The 20,680-nt window shown below is 38.3% G+C and overlaps 2 protein-coding genes, 1 long non-coding RNA gene and 1 other non-coding gene across 5 annotated transcripts; 2 read left to right on the forward strand and 2 right to left on the reverse strand.

Annotated features, from left to right (window-relative positions):
* The first annotated feature begins 8,782 nt into the window (after nucleotides 1-8,782).
* Nucleotides 8,783-9,281, forward strand: LOC133721134 (uncharacterized). Its single transcript, XR_009852077.1, has 3 exons — nucleotides 8,783-8,937; nucleotides 9,030-9,093; nucleotides 9,207-9,281. It is a non-coding gene; the product is annotated as an uncharacterized LOC133721134 (long non-coding RNA).
* A 1,036-nt stretch (nucleotides 9,282-10,317) lies between these two features.
* LOC133721133 (cysteine synthase) lies at nucleotides 10,318-14,779 on the forward strand. Of its 2 annotated transcripts, none has more exons than XM_062147668.1 (11): nucleotides 10,318-10,422; nucleotides 10,961-11,015; nucleotides 11,119-11,228; nucleotides 11,487-11,544; nucleotides 11,981-12,244; nucleotides 12,325-12,462; nucleotides 12,575-12,626; nucleotides 13,063-13,142; nucleotides 13,641-13,700; nucleotides 13,858-13,938; nucleotides 14,381-14,779. In XM_062147668.1, the coding sequence occupies exons 2-11, from the start codon at nucleotides 10,974-10,976 to the stop codon at nucleotides 14,471-14,473; spliced, it is 978 nt and encodes a 325-aa protein (XP_062003652.1). In that variant the 5' UTR covers nucleotides 10,318-10,422; nucleotides 10,961-10,973; the 3' UTR covers nucleotides 14,474-14,779. The 2 variants fall into 2 exon arrangements, with proteins under 2 accessions (XP_062003652.1, XP_062003653.1); XM_062147669.1 differs by having other exon boundaries at nucleotides 10,395-10,520.
* A 249-nt stretch (nucleotides 14,780-15,028) lies between these two features.
* LOC133724028 (U2 spliceosomal RNA) lies at nucleotides 15,029-15,223 on the reverse strand. Its single transcript, XR_009853446.1, has one exon. It is a non-coding gene; the product is annotated as a U2 spliceosomal RNA (small nuclear RNA).
* Nucleotides 15,224-15,645: 422 nt separating this feature from the next.
* On the reverse strand, nucleotides 15,646-19,523 carry LOC133723648 (cysteine synthase-like). The gene is made up of 11 exons (XM_062150539.1): nucleotides 19,429-19,523; nucleotides 18,354-18,403; nucleotides 18,130-18,239; nucleotides 17,968-18,025; nucleotides 17,483-17,746; nucleotides 17,267-17,404; nucleotides 17,113-17,164; nucleotides 16,811-16,890; nucleotides 16,330-16,389; nucleotides 16,172-16,252; nucleotides 15,646-16,033 (listed from the first exon to the last, which is right to left on the reverse strand). The coding sequence occupies exons 2-11, from the start codon at nucleotides 18,390-18,392 to the stop codon at nucleotides 15,944-15,946; spliced, it is 972 nt and encodes a 323-aa protein (XP_062006523.1). The 5' UTR covers nucleotides 18,393-18,403; nucleotides 19,429-19,523; the 3' UTR covers nucleotides 15,646-15,943.
* Nucleotides 19,524-20,680: the final 1,157 nt, after the last annotated feature.

A 20,680-nucleotide genomic window follows, 5' to 3' on the forward strand; every position in this document is an offset into this window, starting at 1 on the left:
TCTACTTAATTTAAAACGTTATGTCTCATCTCCTTTCGAGTTCATGATCATACTAGATTTGTTTACGAATAGAGACCCTATGCTTTGACGAGTATGCTACTATGCTTTTGATGTTTTGTTGTTCTTAAATTTGTCGTTAAGATACTAAATATGAGCAGAGATTAATATGAACATTAGGGTCCAAACTTTCAACAACTGCTTGTACATGATTGTTGTTAATTCGTTATTGTCGTTGTTCAGCATTTCATGAAAGAGGTTATGACATTCATGCCTAAAGTTGTATCTTTGAAAATGAAACTAACATGATTTTGGTTATATCCTCAATTTGCATGCGATACAAGCCTATATTTACACTTCATTTGTCTTTATCTTTATCATTTTTATTGTTATTTCGTTGCATGAGATATCAGAGACAACTAAAATAAGATAAGAAAATTGAATATGTCTTGATGAACTTTTTTATTGATAATTTGAGTTAAATTCAGATATACATATACAAGAAGCAGATAACCAAAATATTAGTATAACTTATGTGAATTGAGAACATGTGTTTTAAGCAATTGTGGCATTTAATGAATGTAAATGATTTTCATTATGCCCAGATAGTTTTTTTTTCAATTAGAGATATATAGTTTGTGTATTAGTTGATGAAAGTTGAAACTAGAGAATAGTATGAAAGTAATCTAGGTGCAATTCATTGCTTATGTTAATGGTTACATTTGGTATGTAACTATAATGCAATTTACCATATAGATTTGTTGTGCACTAGTGTATAAACATAAGTTATAAAGCTTTAGTTTAATGTTTGAAACCATGTTAAACCGTGGCATCCAATGGACTAAGGAAGCACCTAGTATATTGCAACATTATTTAACTATCAATCTCCACTAAAAAAACCATGGGAAACCATATAGCTTCAATTTGATGAAAAGACCATGTCAGATATGGTCGCATCTAATGGAATAAGGAAGCCCCTTGTATTGCGATATTATGTAGCCTCTTGAAATGGAATAAGGATTTTGAAAAATAAATAAAGAATAGTGTTTCTTCGAACCACTTTTTAAAATCAAAATATCATTGTGATAAAGATTTTTTTTTATTCCCTACTCAAGTGGTTTACATAACTGCGAACGATTTGACTGATCGTGCTGATGTCATAACATTTTTGTAAATAAATATTATTATCATATTATTAAGAGGATTAGCTGTCAAATGAGCACGGCCTTCTTCGTATGTTCCTATAAGCCGAGAGGTCACACATAAAGCGGCATGATTACATCATTTACGAAATATATCTCTATTTAAGTTAAAACTTTATGTCTATCTCCTTTGAGTTCATGATCATACTAGATTTGTTTACGAATAGAGGCCCTCTGCTTTGACTAGTATGCTACAATACTTTTGATGTTTTGTTATTTTTAAATTTGTTGTTAAGATACTAAATATGAGCATAAATTAATATGAACATTATTCAACAACTACTTGCGCATGATAAGAGTTTTAGATTTATTGTATGATTGTTGTTAATTCGTTATTGTTGTTATTGTTATATTGTTGTCTACATTTTATTCATCAAAGTGTTTATGACATTCATGCCTCATGCCTAAAGTTGTACATTTGGAAACGAAACTAATATGATTTTGTTATATCCTCACTTTGCATGTGATACAAGCCTATATTTACACTTAATTTATCTTTGTATTTGTCTTTATCATTTCTATTTTTATTTTTTTTTGAACCAAACATCAATTTCATTCATACTCAAGCCAGAATGGCACGGATACATACCTTCCCTTGCCATACCAATGACAAGTTTAGGACGTGGTATGCTAGCACCACTCATTAGACAACCAGTGCTCACTTATTCAGCGAGCCTATGAAACTATGAACATACATAGTAAAATAGGCACAAAATAAAAAAACAAAAGTGCATAGCCTAAAAACATAGGGTTTGTTTGGACCCAAAATGAACATTTTGGCCTGACAAGGCATGTGTTGGAGAAATTGAGCCAATGTCAGTGGCTCAAGCTATATTTTGTCGACAAGCTCGAAATATATATTTAGAGGCTAAATAAAGCTTACTATGGAAGCATGGAAGCATGAAAAGGTAACTTTAGCACATTTTCCTACTTCGGCTAGGAAAAACCGAGCTAAACAGAAGGAGCGGCCGCCTGACCAAATAAACTCTAAATGAGCTGAAACTCTGCAGATCCATTCTAGACAGCCCAAGGATCATTTCTTATGAAGAGTCCCATAGCTAGTTTTGAGTTGAAGGCCTTCAAACAATCCGTCCAATTCTTTGCAGAAGCAAAACTGGAAAACTGGACCTGTAAGAGGTCCAGCAGCATTTCCGGCCCAACCACATGGAAGAAAGCTCTGAAATTTGGTCAGCATGATCTAGATTCATAGTGGAACATTTTTTATGAAGACATCATGGCCAGAATCTGAATTTCTGATGGAGATATACATGAAGGAATAAAGGAGCCGAAAGTGCTTCCTTATCTCCCAAATTCATCATTCCTATTAGTGCTCCACCTCCATCTCCACCTCCCTTATCTCCCAAATTCATCATTCCTATTAGTGCTCCACCTACACCTCCACCTCCCTTATCTCCAATTAGTGCTCCACTTTCATTTGTTTAATGCCAAAGTAGTTGGCATGGTAGCCTATAAATAGAGGTTACATTGAAACACAACACACACATTCACATTCAACAACAACATCTCTAAGATGATCTAAGTTCTCTCTAGAGCAAACCTCTCTAAGAGCAACTCCTCTCCCTCTCTTTCTCTTTCTCTTACCGGTGATCACACTCCTAGTCCTAGTCTTCTCAGAAGCCGACTTTCAGTGCCACCAAACCCTCTGTCAACGTACTTCGGTCCTAGTCTCCTCGGGAGCCGACGGTAGTGCCGCGACCACAACGGTTACAGAACCAGCCAAGCAAGGGTAACGCCCTAGCAACCCAGCCAAGCTAAAGTCACGCTTTAGCAAGATCTCAACATTTCCCGGTGATGTCGCTCTGCTCGATCTACAATATTGAGTATCGATTGTGTTAACAAGAAGAAACTTCAGCAAAGTCCTCACCACGAGGCAGAAAGAATCCCCACGACGAGGTTGGTGCTCTCCTCGTCTACAATCGCTTGAAAAGAAGTCAGGTCAAGGGACATCCCCGACGACCGCACCCGAACGGTGCTGGCACGCCCGCGCAGAAAAGAGACTGTTGACCAGCTGCAGCAAAATTGGAGCCAAACAGGGTTGGGCCAAGGGCCTAAACCCTAGCCCAAATAGCAAAGGACTAGAGCAGAACCCTAGCCCAAATTAGCTATGGACTAGAGCAGAACCCTAGCCCAAATTAGCTATGGACTAGGGCAGACCCCAGCCCAAACAGTTCCAGCCCAAGAGGGAGTCCACCAAGGAATGCACCAGGCCCATCATTGGTTCGGCCAGTCCACCGTGTCCCTTCCACCACGCCGTCGTACCGCACTCGTCCGGTCAAGGTCCGCCCGACCCACGTCGCTGCGGCACCGCGCCCACCTTGCCACGCCCTCTCCGGCGATCGAAGTCGTGCACAGCCAACGCCGCCGCAACATGCAGCAGCACAGAAGACCCATCTCTGCAGGCCCTGCAACCGCACAGCCATCAATTGGGATCCATGGCCACCGTCGATCCCAGAAAACCAGCAGCATGAATCGACGACCGGCCTCGTGAAGCACGTGCACCCCTCGCACCCTACCAGCCGAACTTTCGGACGGAAACCTCGAGCCAAAACCCTTCGACAAACCCAGGGGCATTAGATCTCCCGTCCGGCAGCAAAACCATGACGACGGTGTAGCAGGAGGCTAGTCCCGACGCCGGTCGCCGCCGGACGAGAAGGAGATGGCAACCGAGGGTCTTAGGGTTTCCCGAGGGTGTTAGAGAGAATTATTGAGTTAGAACAAATAGAAGAACTTAGTTGCTTTTGATAACATTTTAATGCTCTTTATCATTTCTATTGTTATTTCACTTGTATGAGATATCGGAGACAATTAAAATAAAATCGCCGGGAGACCATTCCGGCACTGGAAACCTCCCAGGCTAGCCTTCCGCCTCCAAGTTAAATCGCCGGGAGACCATTCTGGCACCACCGAGGCCGCCCCACCATCGTCAGCGCAAGAGGGCAGGCATGCCCCAATAGAAGCACCCATCTCCTCCCGAAACAGAGCACAAGATTTGAAGAGACGATCGAAATTCGATCCAAGAACACAAACAACGAGAATGAGCGACCCTGACGCTCTGTGCGAGAGCGGCGAAGCCCACTGTCTTCATACTCAGCGCCTCTATTCGGCACTGCTAGGGTTCGACGAGAGAGAGGCAGCAAAGCGATTTTTTTGTGATGAGCATTCCTGAAATTTTCTATTGATCTTAATTGGGAGTTGAAGTTAGACGTGATGACAGAAGAACCAAATAACCAAAATATTAGTATAATTGATGTGGATTGAAAAACATGTCTTTTAAGCAATCATTTCCAACAATGAACGTCAATGATTTTCATTATGCAAGTTTCTTTTCCAATTAGTGGTATCTAGTTTGTTTATTAGTTGATGAAATATTGAAACCAAATAATCGTATCAATGTCGTCTAGATTGAATTGATTGTTTATCTTGATGGTTACATTTGGTATGTAATTATAATACAATTTACCATATAATAGTTTTATTGCGCACTAGTGTATAAACATAAGCGACGTAGCTTTAGTTTAATGTTTAGAACCATATCAAAGTGCGGCATCCAATGGACTCAGGAAGCACCTAGTATTGCACCATGATTTAACTATCAATCTTAACTAAAAAAAAACATATAGCTTCAGTTTGATGTTTGAAAACCATGTCAAACGGTCGCATCTAATAGAATAAGGAAGCCCCTAAACATTATTTAACTATCAATTTCAACTAAATGACTTCTTCTTATGTAATTATTTTGTATGATTCTTAACTTGTTGTATACTACAACCTCGATCTGCTAGGGTTTGACAATTGAACATTACCATATAACATGTCTATATCCATCGTTGAAACATTCAAGGTTCACATTGTAATATAATGAACAATAATGTCATTGTTTTCAGCCCAACTCATTCCCCATTGATACGATTACAAGAAATCGATTGATGATTGATATATCTATTTTATATTGTGATTACATGATGAAGTGGTGGGTGCATGCAAGAGATGTTTAATATTAAACGAGATAACACAAAATATTCGCACCACATGATTACATTTATAGTGGATCTTGTCTTTCTATTTGGTATTACAATGAACTAGTCATCCAAATAAAGAACTTTACTTTAACAAAAGAAAACCAGAGGGACAAATAGAAGAGTCCCCCTATATATAAGGTATATAGGAGGGGTGGCAATTTGGGCCGAACCAACCGAACCAACCGAAATTCGAACCGGCCCGAACCGATTTGGGCCGAAAACTCGGCCTGCCGACTTTCGGTACGGCCCAACCGTACCGTATGTATTCCTTCGGCTCGGCTACGGTATGCCATACACCATACCGTCGGTATACCGTACCGACCGAATATAATGTATACATACTGAAAAACATAATATATGTACAAAATTGTGTAAGAGGCAGGGTTCGAACCCATATCCTCCTCCACAAAGACTCGGCTCCCGACCACTGAAGCACAAGTTGCTCTTGATATTATATACTACAACTTTTATATTTATTAGATAGTTAGCTTTATTGTCAAATTAAAGACCAACACCTCAAACCCTAATACCCTATCACTTACTCGACGTCTCAGACTCAACCTCAGCCTCATTTCTCTCTTCTTCGCGTTGCTCGACCTAAACCCGCCTCCCTCCCCAAAAATCACCGATTCCAGATTCCGACCCCTAAAATCATCATAACCATGAACAAATCTGTTGCAAAAGCTCATATCCCAAATCCCCAGCCTTATTTCTCCACAATTTCAACAGATTCACCTATGTAGTTTAAAAATCCCCAAACCATCGAAACCCTAATTCTGGAAAAGTGTTGTTTCCTTCACCGAAAGGTAATCTCTACCCCTATTCTATGTTCTTGTTCAATTTTTATTGTCGATTACTTGATTTTGATCAAAAGAAACTCGAAGGTCAAGAAGGTCAACCTCACCGTCCTCCAGTGATCCTATCCGGCGAGGTGCAGAAGCTGAGGAGGAGGAAAGAGAAGGTAGAGGGGGACCCATGAATCGATGATTGTAATCCGTCCACAGTTGCTCGATAAAGCATTTGTCTGGATTAAAGCTTGATGCTTTAGGTACTTTCTGGGCGATATCTATTTTTTTCTGATGAAATCATTTTGTTGTGGTTATTTGATATTATGAATATGTGATCTGTGTTAGATCGTTGTGTTTTTGTATCGATCTTACTCGATGCTCTGTTTTTTCATTTCGAAAATTGCTTTATCAATGTTTAGAGTTACTTGTGTGCACAGATTATGTATGAGATGGTTTCCGAGTATGTAACTATTTTGCAAACCTACTTACTACTTGCTTACTTTGCTTGGTAACTGTGATTTGGATTTTGGGAATAGGTGATTTTTGGGAGCTTACATATAGGAGCATACGTTGGAGCTTTTATTTCAAACGCCGGTGAGAGACTAAGAGTACTTGAGTTGCATGGTACTGAACTGGTAATGTTTTGCTAATGATTAATTGTATAGATGGCATCTTCTTCTAGTAGCTTGAGTACCCCTTCAATCTGCAGTAACATTAATCAACCCTCTACCACCACTGCAACTGAGAATCCAAACCCAAATACAAACCCTGACCTAATCATCATCCCTGAAATAGAAGCACAGTCAGACCCAACCATTCCTACTGACGAAGGGCAGGACAATGCTTTGCCTGCTAGGGCAGGTTGGAAAAGAAAGAAAACAACTAGGGTGGTGAAAACGGGTAAAAATGCAAAGCCAGCTGTAGGAAGAAGCAAAACTTGGGAGTGTTTCACTAGGCCGAAACTGAGTGATGGGAATGACGATCGAGAATTTGCACAGTGCAACTTCTGCCAAGAAATTGTACCTGCCTGCAGCAGTACAAATGGGACTTCTTCGATGTGGTCCCATGCCAAGAAGTGCAAAACCTGCCCTCTTTATGAGCCACCACCACAAACAAAGGGTCAGACCATTCTTAGTAAGGATAATGTGAGTGGGGGGGTTACTTATCATAAATTCAGCCAACCTAGATGCGATTTAAAGTGTGTTAGAATGATCATCATGGATGAACTTCCTTTCATGCATGTTGAAGGGGAAGGGTTTAAGGAGTTTGTTTTTGAGTTGCAGCCTCAGTGGACAAGGATGAACAGAAAAAGTGTTGCTAGAGGAGTGTGGGATTTGTATCAAACTGAGAAAGCGAAGCTTATGAGTGAGTTTGCTGCTCACTCAACAAGAGTGAGCATAACTACTGATACTTGGATGAGTATTCAGAACATAAACTACATGGTGGTCACTGCCCACTTTCTGGACAGTGACTGGATCATTCATAAAAGAATAATCAATTTCTGTTCAATCATTAGCCATAAAGGGGAAGACATAGGGAGGGTTTTGGAGCAGTGTCTTCGAGAATGGGGTATTAACAATGTCTTTACAATAACAGTGGACAATGCATCTGCAAATGATGCCGCTGTTATGTATATGAAGAGAAGACTTAGAAATAAAAACACTTTAAACTTTGATGGTGACTTTTTACACCTTAGGTGTGCTTGTCACATCATAAATCTGATTGTGAGAGATGGAATCGCTGAGATAGAGGATGGGATAGAGGCTATTTGGCATTGTGTGAAGTTTATTAGGTCTTCTTCAAGCAGACTTGATAAATTTAGGGATTTTTCAGTGCTTGAACAGTTGAGCAAGACTGCAAATGTTCCCCTTGATGTTATAACAAGGTGGAACAGCACATACTTAATGTTGGATGCAGCATTAAAGTATGAAAAAGTCTTTGAAAGGATGGCTGATGAAGATGACGCTTTTAAGAAGTACTTCGACGAGAAGGATGCCAAAACCAAGAAGAAAAGGGCAGGTCCTCCTTCATCACAAGATTGGAGGAATGCACAGGCTTTTGTGCATTTTCTAGGGAAGTTTTACGAAGCAACGATGAAGTTGAGTGCTTGGAAGAAAGTGACAGCACATCTGCTGTTCCATGAGTTAATAGGGCTGCAAACTGAGATTGATAGGGCTATGAATGATGAATCAGATCTTATTCTGCAAAGGGTGGCTTGTGGGATGAAAGCTAAGTTCGACAAGTATTGGGGTTCATTTGAACAAATGAACAAGGTCATCGTCATAGCCAATGTGTTAGATCCTAGGTGGAAGCTGCAATACCAAAAAAAGGCATTCGCCAAAGTCGGTTCCTCACCGACAAGAGTTGCAGCAATAACCATTGAGTTGAAGGGTATTTTGATGAGGATGTATGATGAATATAGGCGCTGTGAAGCTGCCTCTTCACAAACCACACCGTTAGATGGAATTCAGCCGATGGAGGGGGTTGAGTTTGATGGAATTGATGGTGGACAAGCTGAAATATTAGCTGATTTAATGCAAGAAAGAATGGATGAACAAAATGAAATGATATCAAATGAGGTTGACAAATACTTGAGTGATAGATATGTTCATCCAATGGCAAAGGGTTTTGAAGTGGCAACTTGGTGGAAAGTAAATGCATCTGCCTATCCGATACTTTCCAAGCTTGCAAAGGATGTATTTGCCATCCCTTGCAGCACCGTTGCAAGTGAAAATGCCTTCAGTTTGGGAAAAAGGGTAGTAGATCCTTATAGGAGTTCCCTAACACCTAAAATGGTGGAGTGTTTGGTCTGCTCAAGTGATTGGCTGAGGGCTACACAAACTAACTTCTACAAGGAACCAACTGTGAGTGAGCTGGAGATGTATCGAGAGCTTGAAGCAATGGAAAGAGGTATAAATTATAGAATCTGCTCTTAAATTTTCTCTTTGACTTAGTTTTCTTAAACTTTTACTAACTATGATTTTTGTTGTTTTAATCTGTAGAAACTGCTGGACTAAGATTGGATGAACCAAGCTCTTCTACGACCACTGCTGCAACATAAAGAAGGTAATAAGTTCAGTTTTCCACCGGCTGCTGCATTGATGTTGGTCTGCATTCAGTTTTATAACTTACTCCTTCAATTTATATTCATTAAGTTTTGTTTAAATTGAGTTTTCTAGGCTGCTGCATCAAGTTTCCAATACAAAGTATGTAATATAAATGTTCTGAAACTGTGTAGCAGCAGCAAAGTAATGGAGAAGATGAGGTGATGGCTGATCGGAAGATTAAAGCAATATACTATGTTGTTACAACTATTTTTTAGTGTTATTTTGTAATGGGACAATGCGTATTATTTAAGTTATATGTAACTGAGATTGAGTAGTTGTAATATTTAACTTAGAACTTCTGCTGCTGCATTTTGTTTTGGATGAGTTGCAGGTTTGTTGTTTGTTATAGACTTGTGGTATTTCAGATTTCAAGTTGTAATATTTAACTTAGGAGTTACAACTACTGCTGCTGCATTTTGTTTTGGACTTTTGGATGAGTTGAAGCTTTGTAGTTTGTTATAGACTGGTGATATTTCAGATTTCAGTTCATATACTTTGATGGTGATTTTTTACTGAATGATTAATGTTTGGATGATTGGGTCAGTAATGGGCTGCTGGAGCAGTAAACTGAAACTCATACATAGACTAGAAGTGTGTTGCAAAAGCCCAAAAACCAAAATGGCCCTTGTAAAACCCACAAAGTTAGATGGGCCAATTAGTTCGGTAGAAGCCCATTACCGAAGCAAACCAACCGAATACTCGGTATACCGAAAAATCGGTTTGGGCCTTGCTCGGCCCGGTATCGGTTAGGAATTTGGGCTTACCGACCCACTTCGGTTCGGCAGCGGTTTGGCCCATTTATGCTCGGTTTTGGGCCGAATCCAGCCCTAGTATATAGCATACTTCAAAAATTTACCAGCAATACATAGGTCAAGAAACAATCACTTCCATTTAGTAGTATTTAGGTCTCTATTTTTCCAACTCACATCCGCTAAAACCAAATGGTACCGAGTATCAACAACCACCCGACAGAAAGTCCGAAGAAAATATAATATTTATCTATGATTTATGAAAATAAAATATAGAAATGTGATAAAAGAATTTGTTATCAGGGGAGGATCCCAAAGCTTAATATACCCTTATCTTTATGTATTTTCTAAAAGAACCAAAATGAATTTCTGGAAAGAAGCCGGCTAATGATGACGATAATATTCGTATATATCAAAAAACAGTCACAGCCAGCAAAAATTTCCTTTAAATATCCGAAAGTCTCTCACTTTTGTCATTTGCTTCTTCTTCTTCTTCTTCTTCTTGTGGGGGTCAGCTTTTGGTTTCAACTTTCAAGCAGGTAGAAACTTCAAAAAGCCTCACTCTTTTCTCTTCATTTCAATTCAAGCATACATTTCTTCTTGAACCCATTTGCATTCTCCCAATAGTCCCACAAAGGTTTGATATCATTTTCACTATCTTTCTTTCATTTCGATATGTTTGGATTCATGTTTCATTCAATTTGTTGTTGTTTTTGAATACTCCCAAGTTTACTTGATTGGTGTTCTGTGATCACGGGTGTGGAACTGTGGATTTGGTGGTGGAGGCTGTTGTTGATTTGAAGTTTCTCAATTCTCCAAGTTACTTGATTGGTGTTTTGTATTCACGGGTGTGGATTTGGTGGTGGAGACTGTTGTTGATTTGAAACTATAACTGAAAATATTGATGTGTCAACTTTCCCATTTGTTTTTATCTCCAAAAAGAGAAGAAAAAGATGAACTCAGTTGCAAAGTATTGAACTTTGGAGTTCAGAGTCATAAAAGATCATAACTTTGTCGTTCTAAAAAGAAATTACTGTTTGTTGTAGTTGATTTATGAACTCTTGATTTGGTTGACAGTTTTCTGGTAAAGATGGTGGAAGAGAAGGCTTGGATTGCAAAAGATGTTACCGAAGTAAGTCCATTTTCAGATTATAATGTTGATCTTTTCGGTGTTTCGAGTTTTAAGTTAGATGGAGAGAGCTGATTGAATGCGTTTTTTCATGGTGGGTTTTCAGTTGGTTGGCAACACTCCATTGGTGTATCTCAACCATGTCGTAGATGGCTGTGTGGCACGGGTTGCTGCTAAGCTGGAGATGATGGAGCCTTGCTCTAGCGTCAAGGATAGGTACAAACAAATTCTTTACATTTTGGAATATCTATTGGTTGAACTTGTATGCTTTGGAGCTGTTCAATTGTGATCTGTTTTCATTAAGATGTGCTTTCTTTAGTATGAAAGTTCTAAATTGGACTTTTCTTGTGAAAGTTGAACTCAAATTCCATGTCTCCAGGAGAAAATTCTAATGTTCCAGGTCTATGCGATCAAATAAAAGCATAGATTGATCATTACTTCTCATTGGTTTCATATGAATTTTGTTCATTGTAGGATTGGATATAGTATGATCACAGATGCTGAGGAGAAGGGTCTTATTAAGGCTGGTGAGGTTAGTATTCGCATCTTTCTAATCTGAATGAGTGAAATAGGTTTTGCTATCTATGTGGGCGAGTGTTTAATAGATTATTTTGAACCCATGTTGTGTTCTTGTTTGAAACCTTAATAGAAGTTCACTTTTACTACCTGTTATCCGATTTCATGATGTAAGGCCTTTTTGCATTCAATTATCTCACAAGTTATTGCTACTCATCACCAACTTGGTTTAGATACCAGTTGATCATTCAATCTCCACTTTAATGATTTGATCAATATGATCCAATCACAAGCACGTCTCTTCCTTTCCCTGTAAATATGTGTGTGATATATAAAATTTGTGCATTCATTACTTTATCACAGTTTATTAGTGCTCTGTATTTTGTTTCTGTGATTACCTAAGTGAATGAGAAATAATTCATTTGACCAAATTTTATTGGTTCATTCTGTAGAGTGTCCTGGTCGAGCCTACTAGTGGCAATACTGGCATAGGATTGGCGTTTATGGCAGCTGCTAAGGGTTACAAACTAATAATCACCATGCCTGCTTCAATGAGTCTTGAAAGACGAACCATTCTTCTAGGTTTTGGAGCTGAGCTTGTTCTCACAGATCCCGCCAAAGGCATGAAGGGGGCTGTTCAGAAGGCACAAGAGATAGTGGACAAGACACCCAATGCTTATATGCTTCAGCAATTTGAGAACCCTGCAAACCCAAAGGTATTGTTTGTGTCATGTTTCATTAGTTTACGACATGCTGCCTAAACAGATTGATGAATAGATATTTCTCATTTTTTTAGGTACATTATGAAACTACTGGACCAGAGATCTGGAGAGGCTCTGCTGGTAAAGTCGACGCCTTTGTTTCTGGGATAGGGACTGGAGGTACAATAACAGGTGCTGGGAAGTACCTCAAAGAGCAAAATCCTGATGTTAAGGTTGGCCTTTTGTACTGCATGATATAGTATAGAGCACGATAAATTACATAGTTAACCAAAGCTTTTCATATTACTGACTGGCCACATGTTCCCTTGCTTTTTTCATTTATAGCTCTACGGTGTAGAACCAGTTGAAAGTGCTGTCTTGTCTGGAGGGCGACCTGGTGAGTCATGATAACCTTCCTTTCACAATTGGATTAAGTTTTATTTAATAGAGTGAGGCTATAATTGGGGCTGGAGCTCGTTATTTAGAGTTTAATAATCAATCCGGACCTTGTGTAATACATATATAGTGGCCTCGAGTCCCCAAATATATTTAAAGCTTAGTTGGGTGGCCGAGGCAGCCCACTGAGATCCGCTCATGTTTGTTGCTGTAACCGGACCCTCAGAATTAGAAAACAAAAAGAGGCTTTAACATTGCACAACATGCTAGAAATCCTAACTCAGACCAAATTGGGCTATTGTTGATATCTGAATCACAGTTACAGCAGCTAATATAGACTATAGGGCATAAGCTGCTTGCTCGAAAAAGGGAGGCAATTTCTTTTCATATTCTCCTTTTCTTAATTTGATCACATGTCTGCTTCTATATAATCTCAGGCCCTCACAAGATTCAAGGAATTGGTGCTGGCTTCATCCCTGGAGTTTTAGATGTCAGCCTAATTGATGAAGTTATCCAAGTAAGCCTTATAACCCGTACTTCGCATTATTTCCATTGAATATATTAGCTTATGCACTTTTGCAATACCACATTATGAGAGATAAGACTGAAACAGATATTTACGACAGTAGATCCCTGTTCTTACTAAACAACCAGACTCTCGGTCATTAAAATCTCAGAATCTACAGAGCACCGTATTTGTCCTGTATCATTAAACCTACTATGTCTCTTACATGCTGGGTTCCACAGTTCTTCTTTAGTCTGGAGTCTTGCTATGTTTTGAACTTTGAAATGCATGCCTTTCAGTTTTGGTGCCATATATGTGGGGATTCCTTTCTGGAAGCAAATATAAGATAATCTGTCTATGGAAGTTTCTTACAGTTTTCTGTTTGTGAATAAACATGTCATTGCAAGTATGAAATTAGCGTATACTATGTAGTTAAGCAGTAGTTTTCATGCTTCTGAGCTGCAATCTAATATGAGTTGAAACTGAGACAGTCTTTCTACCACTTTGCAGATATCAAGTGAAGAAGCAATTGAAACAGCCAAGCGTCTAGCATTGAAGGAAGGTTTGTTGGTAAGTCCACAACCATAAAGGACATGTTTGGACCTTTCGGTTCTTTTAGAATGCTATTGATCTTTTTCCTGAATTTAAAATCTCATTATGGTTTTCTATAGTTGCTTTTCCATTGTTGGCCTCTTTTATTGTAACTTATGTTTAACATGTATCGCAGGTAGGGATATCATCTGGTGCTGCAGCTGCAGCTGCTATTGAGATTGCAAGGAGGCCAGCAAACGCTGGAAAGCTCATTGTTGTAAGTATTGTTTGTTTTACTATGATAAAGTCGAAACAGGTGTGACTACTCAGCTTGTTCTTTAAGCAATTTGCAATTACAAAGCCCACATTACTGTCATTTTCTTTCGCAATGTCAATCCTACACAGCCTTAAATAATGAACAGGAATTAGCAATTGGGCTTGATATTTATACGTACACACATTGATCTTTTGAAATTCTTATGGATTACTTTGAAGTCTTTTTCCTCGACTTCTAGAACTCTTAGCCAAATAAACTGTTGACCAGTAAGGTTGCTGCTGTGCCAGTTATTGAATTCACTATTACTTCCGTTTTGTGTGGGGAGACTCTTATTCCTACATATTCTGCATTATTAACAGGAATAGTACCTTCAATGTTGACCAGATAACTTACTAGTAGGTCAACTAAACAAGTAACCTTTCCATTTCCATAATGTCTACAGGTGGTCTTCCCCAGCTTTGGAGAGCGTTACCTCTCCACTGTATTGTTTGAATCTGTGAAGCGGGAGGCAGAGAACATGGTTTTTGAGCCCTGAGATGCTGGTAGTTTCAAAAGGGATTACAAGAGTCCATGATGTGAAGCTGGAAGCCAAAAACATGAGTATCCAAATCGCATAGTGCTTTTAGTTTGAGTGTCTTTGCTTATCGACACTGGTCTCAATAAGTACTATGAATAATGTATGTGAATTTCAAAAAAGTTTGTATGGTTCACTAGATCAGGTTATTACATTATTGTAAGAATCCAAATTCGTATGAGGTGTTTGAAACAAAGTAGGTCATGCTATTTGTAGCAAAAAATCCTCGCTCAAATAGCAGTACCCTTGCACTTAATTGCTCACTAACCCTGAGATCAATTCACAGTTTCACACCAAATCTAGTGGATTTTCCTATAATAACTCGTTTTCTCCCAAAGAGCGTGCCTTTCTTGCCAATGTTCAAACCTTTTCAGAAGCCGTGGGTCGCTAACATGCTATGACTAATTCACTTTAAGCCTGAGATAAAATTGGCACTGACCATATACGCATTTCAAAGTAAGGGTAACTCCTACATCTGGCAGGGCCAGTACAGCTTGAATAATTGAACTAAATTTGGTAGGGTGCGCCAAACCTTGCAATAGTGCAAAACAAGGATGACACGTGTCAGCCCCAGTAGCAAGCTACTGTAGTGGACCGACCCCTTAAAAAAATTAATTTAATATCGTGTGAACCATTGGTCCACGTATCAGATATTAAACTGATAAGAACAGATACTACACTTGATCTTAGCCAAAAGGCCGAGAAAGGTATGATTTGTATAGTCCTACTCTTCTGTTTTTATACTCCTATTCACTTCCGTGCGTTCTGTTCTCCCCCATGTGGGACTCCTAAGCGCTAACGTTTACAAAGTGCGAAAGCTACAGCGACGAGTTGCAACCATTGCTTAATGCTTCCCTCACAATCGTATTCAAATCCAGGCATAACATACAAGTCAATTACTACTCTATCCCTTGATCGAGAATCCATGGTTCTTAATCTAACAATCTGCAAACATGAACTGAATATATTGCTGCAGAAACTGAAGCAACAGCTCGAAAATTTTGAGACCAAAGGGTTGGAATACCTGAGGAGAACAGCAAGGTTACATTCTTATACTCCACTTTGTTCATACATGTCAAAAGAATACATCTGAGAATTGTGTGGGCGCTACATTAGCCCGGAAAAGCGAGACTTAAGAAACAAGTGTTCATCTAATAATTATCTGGTCTTTCAATTCTTAACCAGCAAAATGCATGGTCTTTTCATTAATAGAAGTACATATTTAAAAACTGGTCTCTGATTACATATCAGGCCTTAAGTTATAGAATCTTTACAGTTCTGATATAGAATGCTAATGTTCTATGAAGGCAAGGCATAAGTACCACTATATAGGGTCATATTTCCTTGCAGACTCGTACAATTTCCTTATTTATTCCAATTGCCAAAGGAACCTAACATAAGTAAAGCATTTTATGAACCACAGCAACACTATCATTCAAACTTCATATTTTCTGCCTCATGCCTAATGGTATCGAAGAGTGGCGAAGACAGGTAGCGCTCTCCAGAACTGGCGAACACAACCTGCACAAGCAGAAGAGTTAATAGAGTAGTTGTGGATTCATGAGAAAAAGATGCAGTTAATAACAACAGTTTTTAAGAACCAAATACTGCAAGCAACATTTACAAATATGTTACATTATAGAATGAAGTTAAACTTACAACTATCAGTTTTCCAGCATTTTCTTGCTTCTTTGCCAACTTTATTGCTGCTGCTGCAGCAGCACCAGATGAAATTCCCACCTGCAAAGTATTTGAAAGATTAATGTCTTCAACAAGAGAAATTAATCTTAAGTTCAACTAGTTGCTATCGTACGTACCAAAAGACCTTCTTTTAGTGCAAGCAGCTTAGCAGTTTCAATTGCTTCCTCACTGGATACCTAAAATTTTACAGAAACATGAGAAATCAATAAAAGGAATTCTCATCCTTGTATTTGCATCTGAGATGGATTAGATTACAGATACTGGAATGTAAATAAAGGAAATGATACACTGGTAAGGACAATATTTTCAGTGTTACAGGTGCTTGGAACTTGGTCAAGATTTTGTTCATTTTAGAACTTTGAGAATTTCTAGTAAAGTGTTTTGAAATAACCATAAGGTATTCAACTCCTTACTACATTTTCTATCTTTCATGAGATTTCTGAAAAATAAAAGGAGAAGTCTCTGTCATGTTATGAAAAAACAAAACCTATTACTCCTTACTTTTCTAATGTATTAACTTGTACAAGTAAGAGCAAGCTAATTTCACATTTAAAATCAAATTGTACAGCAGTAAAGACGACTTCCAGATCGGCTTACTTGAATAACTTCATCCAGCAAGCTAACATCCAGAACTTGAGGTATGAAACCAGCACCAATTCCTTGGATCAGATGCATCCCTTCAAAATGAGCATACATATTATATATATATATATACACACACCCACACAAACGCACACATACATCAATCAATAGTAATTTCATGTGGTAGAAGTATAACCACAGATTTCACCACGTGAAAAACTGAAGCTAAACTGTAATACTTTGGTTAGTGTTTAGCATCTCCTTCACCTTCTTCTGTAATATGTCCTACAAGAAACACAGGCATTATATTAACTCACCAGGTTTGCCACCATTCAATATTGCACTTTCAGCTGGTTCTACACCATACACCTAAACATAAACAAAGAAGTCACACCATCAGACCTTGTAAGTTTAATATCGCTCTCTCCTCTCTTACATACGCATATAATATATCTATACACAAAAGCCAACCTTGATATCTGGATTTTGCTCTTTGAGGAAACCCCCTGCACCGGTTACAGTACCCCCAGTCCCTATCCCTGAAACCAAGACATCAACTTTCCCTCCCGAGTCTCTCCATATCTCTGGGCCAGTGGTTTCATAATGAACCTACACAAATCATAAGAAGAGGATTTAGGAAATCTCTAAGAAGTCTAGCCACAATACTGTACTTTGCTGCAAAAATACCTCTGGATTGGCAGGGTTTTCAAACTGTTGAAGCATAAAGCTATTAGGTGTGTTGCATAGCAGCTCATCTGCCTTAGCAAGAACTCCCTTAAATCCCTTAGCAGGATCTGTGATGAAGACCTCAGCTCCAAAAGCTCGGAGCACAATTCTTCTTTCAAGACTCACTATAGATGGCATGCTTAGCTTAAGCTTGTAGCCCTTGGTTGCGGCAATGAATGCCAATCCAATGCCAGTGTTGCCACTTGTAGGCTCAATAAGAACAGTCTTGAAGCCAAGTAATTATGCATATCAAGAACCAAGGTAAGTTATTAAGTTTATTGACACTGGAAAAAAGAAAATCCACATTTTGGATGACACAAGCTAGAGGAAATTCACTTACATAGTCAGACTCATCCTTAGAGGAACAATTAAGTAAAAAATAAGACTTATGAACAGATTTACAGAAAGACATCTATATATCTAGTGTACATTAAGTTACTTCCAACCTTCCCTGGCGTAATTAGACCCTTATCCTCTGCATCCTTGATCATGCTATATGCGATCCTGCATAATGAAATTTTAAGGAATTGTCCTTTTATTTAGAATCTTGCTAGGTTGTCATCAAGATCAAAATCAATTCAAAACAAACAATAGCAAAGAATATATGCCTGTCTTTTACGCTAGAGCAAGGTTCCATTATCTCTAGCTTGGCAGCAATTTTGGCTACACAACCGTCCACAACGTTGTTGAGATATACCATTGGGGTATTTCCGATTAACTCCATAAATCAAGTAAGACCAGAAAAAGAGAGAGCTCATTGTAAGTCAAACGATTCTAAAATGAACAAGAGGAAAAACATCATAAAGAGTTTAAGTTTCACATGAAATATTACTTCAGTGACATTGTTCTTGATTGCGCATGAGTCCTCCATCAAGCCGCAAGCTGATACAGAAATGAAAACAAACTCTGAACAACAACTAGGAGTACATTGCTAGTATTATGTATAGTATGCTACTTGAAAGCGTATGGTCAATCTCAGTCACAAAAGGACATCACCTACATAATATCCAATGTTTTTCCAAATATTATGAAGTATTGACTAGTAATTCATAATTAGTAGGATTGATTGACTACTTTTCTTTAATGTTGAAATAATCACTCTCTTAATTTGTTAGCAAAAAGAGAACAAATGGCTGAAGTATTTTGAACTCTGAGGTTATCTTGAACTAAAGAAAATGAATGTTGAAACCTGCAACTCATGGATATATAGTATGACAGTACAAAAGTGACCTCTAAGAACAGGTTCTTTATGTTTATCCCTATAAGAAAGCTGCCTATATGAACCAAGTTACCAAGTGAAATTCAAAACAAAAGCAATGAAAGCTGAAAATGAAAAAGTAAAAGATATATAGTATGGCAGTACAAAAGTGACCTCTAAGAACAGGTTCTTTATGTTTATCCCTATAAGAAAGCTGCCTATATGAACCAAGTTACCAAGTGAAATTCAAAACAAAAGCAATGAAAGCTGAAAATGAAAAAGTAAAAAGTACTAAGCACAGTGCTAGTTATAGCTTATCCACGTGCACACGGGCTCCACGTCACCTAAAAAGAATATATACATCCCACATGGGAAAAATAGAACCTTGCATGTCATGATAAAGCAATCTGGGGTTCACATTCAAAATCAATTGACAATGAATGGAGTGGCCCTAACCCTTATAAACTCATAGGCAATGTCTCATTTTTTCCATGTGGGATGTATATATTCTCAACAGTTTATCCATGTTTCAGAAGCATAATATTAAGCATCAAAAGTTAATCTTTTGGACCTTAATGTCAAGCGAGACAAAATATGCAGAAGTAAACTAAAAAAGAGAAATTAACCCAAACTCTAAACTCCTATAAGCTCCAAATCATTTACCAATAGAAGCTCATGAATTGATAAATGAAAGAGTTAAGATACATACCCAATTATTTGATAATCAACCAAGAACGAGTACAAGACTAACCTTGTCTCTGTAACTGAAAACTACTGGTTGTTAAACAGAAATGATAACAGATATATATAGACCAACCTTGTAGCTAGGCAATGTGGACAAAGAGAAACAAGTTGTTAATACTTACTACTGGGAGCTTTTCCTTTTTCTTCAAGTTGTTTAGTAGAATATCTTGGAGCCCAAGAGAAAGCGTCACGTACTGTCCAAGATTTAGAATAGACTTAACAATAAAAGAGACTGTGATCGAATAACACTTTTCTTATTCAGACCAAAAAAAAAGAATAACACTTTTCTTAGAATATTGTTATTGATAATAAGTGGCCGATTGAGTATAAAAACAATAGTAAGCGTACTTGACCATCTAATCTCCTGGCATGAATGCATGGGCTCAAAAGTCAAAGAGTGGAATTACTAACTGGCAGAAACTACAAAGATAGTCAATTTTAAAGAGTATAAATAAGAAATTCTGATAGTCAATTTTAAAGAGTATAACTAAGAAATTCTTTAAGAGATATTTTGAAATGGAATTGACAGGGGGAGAAATTATGACATTGTCTCTACTACTGTGAGGAGACTATAGACGAGCACCCCTCCTATGTGTTATGGAGGTCACAAGTCTAGGCCATGAGCTTTCTTGATTGCGCATTGACCCCGTCGAGGTAAGTGAGTTAGAACTCAAAAGGTCGCGCATGCTTTAAAAAAATTAATTTAATATCGTGTGAACCATTAAAGAAAACAATTGAGATTGCAAGGAGGCCAGCAAATGCCGGAAAGCTCATTGTTGAAAGTTTTGTTTACTTCACTATGATGAAGTTGAAACAAGTGTTCGACTACTAAGCTTGTTCTTTAAGCAATTTGCAATTACTAGTAGGTCAGGTAACCTTTTCATTTCCAAAATGTCAACAGTTGGTCTTCCCCTGCTTTGGAGAGCGTTACCTCTCCTCTGTGTTGTTTGAATCGATCTGTGAAGCGGGAGGCAGAGAGCATGGTTTTTGAGCCCAGCATGAAGTGAAGCTGGAGGCCAAAATCGTGAGTATCCAAGGTGCACAGCACTTGTAGTTCGAGTGTATAATCTGTGTATCTACATTAGTCTCAGTCGTAAGTACTATGAATAATGTAATAAGTTTGTATGGTACACTAGAAAAGGTGATTACATTATTGTAAGAATCCAAACTCGTATAAGTGTTTGAAACAAAATAGGTTATGCTATTTTGCAGCAAAA

The sequence above is a fragment of the Rosa rugosa genome, chromosome 7 (assembly GCF_958449725.1).
Source record: "Rosa rugosa chromosome 7, drRosRugo1.1, whole genome shotgun sequence".
NCBI lineage: Eukaryota > Viridiplantae > Streptophyta > Magnoliopsida > Rosales > Rosaceae > Rosa > Rosa rugosa.

Excerpts from the sequence above, each read along its gene's own strand:
- LOC133721133 (XM_062147668.1), top strand. The coding sequence starts at position 10,974 with ATGGTGGAAGAGAAGGCTTGGATTGCAAAAGATGTTACCGAA. Across the intron at positions 13,701-13,857 it reads CATTGAAGGAAGGTTTGTTG|GTAGGGATATCATCTGGTGC; the intron begins GTAAGTCCACAA and ends CATGTATCGCAG. Across the intron at positions 13,939-14,380 it reads ACGCTGGAAAGCTCATTGTT|GTGGTCTTCCCCAGCTTTGG; the intron begins GTAAGTATTGTT and ends TAATGTCTACAG.
- LOC133723648 (XM_062150539.1), bottom strand. The coding sequence starts at position 18,392 with ATGGAGGACTCATGCGCAATCAAGAACAATGTCACTGAA. Across the intron at positions 16,891-17,112 it reads ATTGAATGGTGGCAAACCTG|GGATGCATCTGATCCAAGGA; the intron begins GTGAGTTAATAT and ends CTCATTTTGAAG. Across the intron at positions 16,253-16,329 it reads CACTAAAAGAAGGTCTTTTG|GTGGGAATTTCATCTGGTGC; the intron begins GTACGTACGATA and ends AATACTTTGCAG.